This window comes from Palaemon carinicauda, chromosome 17 (genome assembly GCF_036898095.1).
Source record: "Palaemon carinicauda isolate YSFRI2023 chromosome 17, ASM3689809v2, whole genome shotgun sequence".
NCBI lineage: Eukaryota > Metazoa > Arthropoda > Malacostraca > Decapoda > Palaemonidae > Palaemon > Palaemon carinicauda.
The window spans coordinates 101,371,517-101,382,164 of NC_090741.1; the positions used below are offsets into that span (position 1 = coordinate 101,371,517).

General features: G+C 36.4%; 1 protein-coding gene across 1 annotated transcript in view; it reads left to right on the forward strand.

Annotated features, from left to right (window-relative positions):
• Positions 1 to 9,858: 9,858 nt before the first annotated feature.
• Positions 9,859 to 10,648, forward strand: part of LOC137656481 (uncharacterized) — a 1,077-nt gene continuing 287 nt past the window's right edge. Inside the window, exon 1 of the mRNA XM_068390656.1 lies at positions 9,859 to 10,648. This exon is cut by the window's right edge and continues 287 nt beyond it. Within this exon, the coding sequence (XP_068246757.1) occupies positions 9,859 to 10,648 (790 nt within the window).

Consider the following 10,648-nt stretch of genomic DNA (forward strand, 5'->3'; position numbering starts at 1 on the left):
AAAAGACTGAATTTCGTACAGAATTTTGAAGGAATAGACTGAATTGGTTACAGTTTGACTTGATTAATTCAGTTCTAGCTGACAGCTGTTTCAGCCAATAGCAAATGAACAAAAAGAACTTTGAAGACTTTCTGAGTAACGAATGATTGTTAAAACTGTGATTGCAGAACTCATCATTTAACACAAATGTGAAAAGAGCGTGAAACATTACATCAACATTTTCGTTTTCTTGTGTTTATTACGGGCGATCGAATCCACTTGATTACCGAGGGTTGGCTGTGATAGACATTTCCACAAAGAATCTTCTGCTTTAGAAAATTGCAAGAGACTTTTCAATCAAAATAAGTGAGATCAAATGACAACAAAGTTATTTAGGAGAGGTGAGAAACTTGTAATTTTCAGTTGATTTGCATTATGTCCCCAAAACTCTCTCTCTCTCTCTCTCTCTCTCTCTCTCTCTCTCTCTCTCTCTCTCTCTCTCTCTCTCTCTCTCTCTCTCAATTTTTCGTTCCTTAAACTATCAATGTAGCTATGTTTCAAAACTGAATAGACTGTAATCGCTTTATCATCATCGCTAAATATTGATTTTTGAAGTGTATGAAGATTGACATTTTATTTCATATATGTCTGTTCTTAACATTTACGCTGAATAGCCAAGTCTTAGAACTTTTTATTCACACAAAAAAATCATTCAATATGAAAACGTTAATATTAATTGATGTTACAATTATGTGCGTGTTTATATATATATATATATATATATATATATATATATATATATATATATATATATATGTGTGTGTGTGTGTGTGAGAGAGAGAGAGAGAGAGAGAGAGAGAGAGAGAGAGAGAGAGAGAGAGAGAGAGAGAGAGAGAATGCAGCACAAAGTATGAACGAAATATCACATGCAAAACCCATACTACATAGTGAGCCAAAGTGCGCCCTGGATGCTGGGAAAAGATGGGGAAGGGAGGGGCTGTTGTTGCTGGGGATATCCGGGACATCCAAATAGAGTATATAGGCCTCTCCCCTCCCCTGCAGTCCGGGGTCACAATCTGATCTGTCTATTAAATTTTGTATTGGTATAGATACCTTTTATTAAAAAAAAAAAAAGTCATTTATTCCTGATCACCGAAATAGTTAATAAATATAATACAAATTTCATACATATATGTACTTTAATCCCTTATATAAACATATATATATATATATATATATATATATATATATATATATATATATATATATATGTATATATATATATATATATATATGTATATATATATATATATATATATATATATATATATATATATACATATATATATATATATATATATATATACATATATATATATATATATATATATATATATATATACATTTATATACAGTATGTATATCACACATTTCTAAGTGGGGATACCTTAACAAGATGAAAGAGTTTGTGTATCGCTATGGTCAGCAAAGCTTTATTAGTCCGGGCCACCCATATTTGGTTGATTTTCTGTAAGCGACCAGACCATAGTCTCCCACCATCACCAAACTTTAGTGGCTTTCTTGCTGATGAAAACTTACCAAACCCCAGATATGAATAAGGATATGTCTGAGGCATTTGTCCTGCAGTGGACTACAAATGGCTACATTGGCTTTTGTTTATATATATATATATATATATATATATATATATATATATATATATATAGATATATATATATATATATATATATATATATATATATATATATATATACATGCATTCATAAATACAGAACGTGAGTGTGTGTGTGTGTGTCAAAAAGAGAAATGATGTGTGATCTTAAATTTTCAAAGAAAAAATTCTTCTGTAATTTTTAAAGTTAATCGTTTCATTTTGACTATTTTGACATTCAAACTGAAAATCATATTCGAAAATATCCCCAACATATATTATTGTAGATTCACTTATTTCTCAAAATCCACGAAAGAATAAGAAAGAATTAGACTGATGGATCTAGATAAGATACTCCCAAAGAAACACATCTTAAGATATATATTCGCGATCCGGTTCATCTTAATCAAGATAATCCTGGAGGAAACTCTGATATTCTTCATGTAACTTTGTCATCCTTTTGTCCTTTGCCACCAAATATCGCTTCATCTGAGAAACTCTTGAGATGAATCCGTTGAAACAAATAATACCCAACAAGAATGTTGTTATCATTGATCATTTTCTGATTTTGTATCGAAGACATAAACCCAACTAACAGGACTTTTCACTCATATCTCGGCATCGTTATTTCTTATTTAGTCAATAAAAGGTATCTTCGACTGTCTTTATCTGGGAACTGACGTCTGTCCATTGTCAGTAGATACACCTTCTAAAAGTGCAATCTCCTTTCATATAATGTCTATATTCATTACATGACATGACATTACTGATTCTAATAATTACAATGAGTTTTGTAAATAATTATCAATTTCTTTCATCTTTCTGTTGAGAGATTACATTAAAGCTGTTTCTGAAATTCATTAGGATTGATCACAATGAAATAAAAAAAAATCTCTTTTTAGACATATTTTCTTTCAATATATAGAATGGAAGGGTACTTGATCAAGTAACAAAACTAATAACAATAGTTAATCAATGTCTTACCACCCTCTCTCTCTCTCTCTCTCTCTCTCTCTCTCTCTGAAACTGCCACTAGAAGCAATGCTCTCTGGAACATGGCTGAGGAGAAGAGTTCCACTTCGGACCTGCACACAGAGAGAGAGAGAGAGAGAGAGAGAGAGAGAGAGAGAGAGAGAGGGGGTGATACTTGATGAGTAAAAAACGTAGTCTTTTTCTTTACAGAATATTAATTTAAATATGTAATGTAATAAAGAAAACAAAAAATAAGAAAGACAAAACAAAATTAGAGAAGGAATAAGGATGAGTAAAAGCATTTCCCTGTCTATGGAACACTTTTTGTACTGAACACAAAATAGGTCCACGATCTCTTGTTACTTTATGGACATGAGCCATGTTATGACAATGAAACTATCTCTAACAGATTTAGTAGATTTGAGAATGAAGCCCTCAGAAGGATATTGGGAGTTAAATGGCGGGACAGGATTAGAAATGAAACTATAAGAGAGATTACTCGAGTACCATATGTGGATGAGATCATGATGAGCGGTAGATGGAGATGGTTTAGTCATACTCTTCGTACTCACCAAGAGAGATTAATTCACCAAACTTTTAACTGGGCTCAACAAGGCACTAGAAGAATTGGAAGACCCAGGCCTACATGGCTTAGGACTATAAAGAGCGAAGTAGGATATGATGAATGGAAAAGAATTGAATTAAATGCTCAAGACAGAGACGACTAGCGAAATCTAACCGAGTCCTTTTGCGTCAATAGGCATAGGAGGAGATGATGATGATGATGATCTCTTTAGACTTTGATTAGGCCTACCACATGATGTAGGAGCGAAGAGGGGAAAATAGCTTTAATATTACACGAAATTGATTATGTGTCAACATTAAGATGAAGAAGAAGAAGAAGAAGAAGATGAAGAAGAAGAAGAAGAAGAAGCATTGCAAAACAAAAGAAGAAGAAGAAGAAGAAGAAGAAGAAGCAAAGCAAAACAAAAAAAGAACAACTCCAAGAAAGAATTGAAGACTCTATAGGAAAGATTCTTCTTCTTCTTCGGTTTCCAGGGGAGTAGGCCAAGAAAGGAGTGGGGTGGGGAGCGGGGCTAGTTTTTATTGGCGGTTGAGAGCCATTACTGAGTCCATCTCTACCGGACAATTGCATCATATGTACGAACATTTCTATCATTCGTCATTATATCCTTTTGACTACAAATGAATCAAGGTTTCATTGTAGCATGATTGTGAACGACGGAGTGCAGTTCGAAGCCTTGCTCTAATAAAAAAAAAATAATAATTTCAAGATGAGATGTATTATCTTTATACATCTGGAAAATGAAAATGAACAAAATTAGGATAGTGAAGGGAAGATGTCAAAATTCATCCAATGAAACCTGTAGGATGTATACAGTATATATATATATATATATATATATATATATATATATATATATATATATATATATATATATATATATCTATCTATCTATATATATATGTATATATATATATATATATATATATATATATATATATATATCTATATATATATATCTATATATATAGATATATATATATATATATATATATATATATATATATATATATATATATATATATATAAAGATATATATATATATATATATATATATATATATATATATATATTAATGATCATTTCTGTGCAGATCTGGTATTATTATTATTACTTGCTAAGCTACAGCCATAGTTGGAAAAGCAGCATGCTATAAGCCCAAGGGCTCCAACAAGGAAAATAACCCAGTGAGGAAAGGAAACAAAGACAAATAAAATTCTTAAGAAGAGTAACAACATTAAAATACATATTTCCATATATAGACTATAAAAAGTTAACTAAACAAGTGGGAGAGAAACAAAACTGAACAGCGTTCACGATGTACCCTTAGGCAAGAGAACTCTAACCCAAGTCAGTGGAAGATCATGGTACAGAGGCTATTGCACTACAAAAGACTAGAAAATAATGGATGGATTTTGGAGTGTCCTTCCCTCAGAAGAGCTGCTGACCATAGCTAAAGGATCTCTTCTACCCTTATTAAGAGGAAAGTGGCCACTGACCAATTACAGTGCAGTAGTTAACCCCTTGGGTGAAGAAAAATTGTTTGGTAATCTCAGTGTTGTCAGGTGTATGAGGACAGAGGAGAATAAGTAAAGAGTAGGCCAGACTATTCGCTGTGTGTAAGCAAATGGAAAATGAACCGTAACCAGAGAGAAGGATCTAATGTATTACTGTCTGGCCATTCAAAAGACTCTATAACTCTCTAACGGTAGGATCTCAATGGGTGGCTTGTGCCATGGCCAACCTACTACCTACTTAGAACCCTTTTATCTTGGAATGGTACTTCACACTTTAGATTCCAGAAGATGATGGAGGATTTGAATAGGGAAAGCTGAAATGTAGGAATGAAAATTAATACGAGTAAAACTAAGATAATGTTCATTGAAAATTCAGAGAGACAACAAATAAGAGTTATGGATGAGCATCTAAAGATTGTTAATGAATATACATACTCAGGACAGACAGCAAGTGCTTCCCAAGGACACGAGACCGAAAATAAAAGTTGAATAAGCATGGAATGCAGAGCTTTTGATCACTCTCTCTAAAAAGAAAGACTATTCAATCAGATGAACCTCCCAGTATTAACTTGTGCATCAGAAACTTGGAGCCTTACTAAAGCCTTATATATATATATATATATATATATATATATATATATATATATATATATATATATATATATATATATATATATATATATATATATATATATATATATATATATCTATATATATATATATATGTATATATATATATATATATATATATATATATATATATATATTCTGTAAGTATTAAAGCAAAATCATACAAAAATAGTTTATTCTCTTGTCAGCAACAGGGTTCTTAAGAGTTTCATATTGGAATCGTGCAAGCAGCCTGCAACCTTTGCAATACAGAGCAACATCATTGCTGCATCCGCATTCTTTGCAACAAGAGGTTTTTGTGGGTGAGTCTTTGCATAGAAAACGAGCGCTCACACTCAGCCTGTGTTACTAACTGTTCATTTGTGTTCCTGCATTCATAAAGAACTAAAATATTAATAATAACAATTATTACTATTTTCTAACCTAGTATTATTTTATCTATACATAATTCATCTTTATACTGATAATTGAAAGATTTATTTCGAGCAATTCAAACATTATGGAATCATGCGTGGTGGATTAAAAGCTTCTCATGGAGACTCTAGGAAAGAAAAGACACCCGCCTGACCAGTTGTCCTCTGCACGCAGGAACCTTCAACCTCAAGGTTACTTCAGGATCACACACAAACACACGCACACACACACACACACACACACACACACACAGAGTTCTCAGTCTCCATTTAAGATGAGTAATATCTCTCGATAGAAAATTTACAAATAGCTATTATTATTATTATTATTATTATTATTATTATTATTATTATTATTATTATTATTATTATTATTATTATTATTATTATTATTATTATTATTATTATTTTTACAGTGTTTCTTGTTTCACCAAACAAGTGTAGTTTCCAAATACATGCAAGATTGCTTAGTCCTAAACTCTCTCTCTCTCCTTAACCTTGTATGACTATTCATCTCTCTCTCTCTCTCTCCCTCTCTCTCTCTCTCTCTCTCTGCATCTAATTCTTAACCTTATATGACTACTCGTGCTCTCTCTCTCTCTCTCTCTCTCTCTCTCTCTCTCTCTCCTTCTTTACCTTATATGACTATTTGGTCTCTCTCTCTCTCTCTCTCTCTCTCTCTCTCTCTCTCTCTTTATTAACATTGTATAACTACTCAGTCTCTCCGTTGTACTGTATCTCACAATCCCTCTCACACTTTCTCTCCTTCTTTTTCTCTGTAACTCCTTTTCAACCTTGTATGACTACTCAGTCTCTCTCTCTCTCTCTCTCTCTCTCTCTCTCTCTGGTGGACATACCAGGTGCCTCACACTGAGGGACCTGGGGGAACCCAAACATAGAATAAGGCAACAAGGTAAGGCTCTCGCTGTATCTCCATAACCTTGTGTGATTACTCTCTCTCTCTCTCTCTCTCTCTCTCTCTCTCTCTCTCTCTCTCTCTCTCTCCTCTCTCTCTCTCTCTCTAGTGGATATACCAGGTTCCTCACACTGAGGGACCTGGGGGAACCCAAACATAGAATAAGGCAATAAGGTAAGGCTCTCTCTGTATCTACATAACCTTGTGTGATTACTCAGCCCCCCCCCTCTCTCTCTCTCTCTCTCTCTCTCTCTCTCTCTCTCTCTCTCTCTCTCTCTCTCTCTCTTAAAACAGGAATAATTACATATATTTTTTCTCATTGCAGGTTTCCAAAATGAAGTCTTTATTGTTAGGAGTGATATTATCCGTTCAGACTTTTTCTTCGTATGGGAAGAGCCCTAAAACTAAAATTATAGATTCAAAATATGGCACTATTGTAGAGAGAACAAAAGACGTTTTCATTTCCTCAAGAAATATAGTTATTGAAGTAGATATGCAAGCGATTTTCCTCCCAGAGGATGACGTCATTAACTTAAAGAGCGACCTGTCCAGGTTCGCTGCTTCATTAAATGAAATGCCTCAACGTCATTTTCCTTTTAATAGAGATCATTCTTGATAGTTTTTCTAATGATGGTGACGAATGCAGAGCTCTTATAACGATAATTGTCTTGAAGGTTGATAATTATATGTATTTGTGTGGTTTATTCATTTGTTATTTGTTGAAATCTCATTTTAAAATTGCTCTATGGCTTACAGTAAGTATCACAGTTACAAGGCTGAATGCCAAGTATGTGAATTGAATAAAATGGGAAGGGTACTTTTGCAAATGTGTCACCTTTTTGTTTGGCTTTTCGAGCGATATTTTACGTTTCCGAAAGTAATATTTTCTTTATATCCAACCTATGACAAAAATTATCCTTTGCAGAAAGTTGTTTTCGTACTAAAAGTCCCTTTTTCACTATCAATTGTTGTAATACATTTTATATTTTCTCTGGAAAAATTTACTCCATAACCGTTCCATCCCTCATTTCTCTAAAGTAAGTTAACTCTAATAACCGTGAATGTTGTTAAGGCAGGATAATGTTTTTATAATGTTACATTTTAAATGTTGATTACTTCTTGTATCGTTTATTTATTTCCTTATTTTGTTTCATCACTGGGCTATTTTTCTTGCTTGGAGCCCTTGGGCTTATAGCATCTTCCTCTTCCAACTAAGGTTGTAGCTTAACTATATAGTAATTATAATAATGATATTAATAATAATAATAATGATAATAATAATATTAATGGTAAGAGTATTAATAATAATATTAATGGTAAGAGTATTAATAATAATATTAATGGTAAGAGTATTAATAATAATAATTTTATTATTAACAGTGGTAATAATAATATTAATAATAACAATAATAATAATAATAATAGCTACCTCGGCAGAGTTTATTTTCTTATCCAATTTTTCTATTTTTCGGATAATTCTCTTCTCTAGAGCGCTACAATCAGCCAGCAGACTTGAAAAATTCATAAGTCAGGTGAATGACAAAATTGGGAAGACTTCTCAAGTATATTTTCACAAAATACAAGTAAAACTTTTGGTACAAAATAGTAGAAACTACGACGCATTTCGAGGATAAGTCCTTCCTCGTCTTCAGGTAGAGAGTGAGGTGGATGCTGCAGTCAGGGGGTATATATACCCAGGATCAGGATTACAGGTGAGGGCCCTTGAATTTTCATTGGTTTTCATTAGTTGATTGGAGCTGGTATGGTCTGGTGTCTGGTGTACGACGAGCTCGGCCGGGAATACCAGTCTGTGACATCATCGGGGACCTGAATTTTGATTGGCTGAGGCGTGCTCTGAGAAAGCCTGGCTGCTCTTCCGCTCAGCAAACTGTCCCACGTGGCTGAGATCATTTCCTACTCCGGCATCAAAATTTGGGGTATTTTCGTGGATGGTGGTGTCTTCATTAGGTCCTCCTTGATGGGGGTTTCTTGATGTATCAATACGTCGGCCCAAAATGATTCTAGTACCCGTGCCTACAGACGTAGCCTCCTCCAGAGGCAGCTCCGACAGAAGCAGGCGCTGAAGGACGAGCTCACAGCCCTCTGAACCCGTCTCGAGGAGGAAAGGGTCAACACCAGGGAAAGAAGAGCAGAGCAGAATGAAGATAGTACCGATCCAGACACCCCTCCTGAACCTGACAGCAACCCTGACGAAGATGAGGACGCCCCTGATGAGGACTACCGAGAACCTGGTGATGACAACCCAGAATTCGACCCTACCAGCCAACAGAGAGAGGACGAGGACATCGGGGGTGGCCTGAACTACCGTGACAACATCACCCATGCTCTCCGAATCCTTAAGAAGAGAGACATGCAGAAGAGGACCCGCACCATCCTGAAGAAATTGATCAACCTCAACAGTGGCAAACTTCGCATACCACGGGAACGCCAGGAGTACATCAATATCTCGGGGTATACCCCGACTCCTGCACAGGAACAAATCCTCAAGATGGGCCTTAACTGCCACTACGTAACCAAACCAAGGCCCACTGATAAACGCCTCGAGGTCGAGCTACTACTTAACTCAATCCTCGCCCTTCAAGATTGTGGCACCCTGCGGACTACTGATGCCCTCCAGCCCTTGCTTCTTACTGAGGCCCTCACTTAGAGGGGTCGTTACACTAGTGGTATCGTCACCCAGGATATGAAGGCAGCTGCCAAGGAACTTAAGCAGGTTGCTGATGTCACTGTTTGTAGGGCAGACAAGACTGCTGCCTTTGTGCTTATTGACACAAGAGGAATACCACAAGAAACTCAACGACATCCTGGCTGATTCCTCCAAATTTGTGCGCCTCACTAGAAACCCTATCGAAGACATCAAGAAGGAGGCTAACAAAACCATAGAGGCCATGAACACAGCAACCAATGCCATGCACCTGCCAGTTATTTCAGGGGATTTCTGGCTGGGCTACCTGTATGGCAATGTGAAAACCCACCAACAGGGCAACCCCCTACGCCATATTATAAGTCAATGCCCTACTCCGACTTACCAGCTCGCCAAACGACTGAATAGCATCCTGGCGCTCTACATTCCCAATCGTTAGTGTGTAGCTTCATCCGCCGAATTCCTGGAGAAAATTAAGGACTCTACGTGTGATGGAGTTATTGCATCGATGGATGTAGAATCTTTATTCACGAACGTGCCTGTGGACGAAACCATAGACCTTATCACTGATAGGGTCAATAGGGACGACTCTACACCATCTCTGAACATCCCTGAACCAGCCCTTCGGACCCTCCTAGCCATCTGTACAAAGAGGGCTCCCTTTACCCCCCATCGAGGGCATACCTACTTGCAGAACGATGGTGTAGCGATGAGCTCGCCCCTGGGAGTCCTATTCGCGAATTTCTACATGGGAGTTGTAGAAGAGAGAGTGTTCTCCCGTGTAGAATGCCCCTTTCTGTACTTAGGGTACATAGATGATACCTTTGTGAAGGCAAGATCAAGTGATGAAATCGAGACTTTGAGGAAGACATTTGAGGACCATAGTTTACTCCGTTTCACCCTCGAACACAGCCAAGATAATCGCCTCCCATTCCTGGATGTCCTAGTCACCTCGATGGAGAATGGATTTGGGACCACAGTGTATACCAAACCCACAAACCTAGGCATGTGCTTGAATGGAGGCAGTGAGTGCCCCACCCGATATAAGAGTTATACCATCAAGGCTTATGTCAGGAGGGCCCTGTCGCACTGTTCCACTTGGTGCGACACGCACAAGGAACTGGACCGAATATCCCAAGTACTTGTTAACAATGGAGTCTCCAATATGCACGTCCAAAAGGAAGTCAGGAAAGCAGTAGACAAGTGGTACGAACCTGCCCCCGCCGAGAGACCCGACAGTAGCAATAACATCAAGCTATTTTATAAAGGACATATGCATCCAAATTACCTGCAAGACG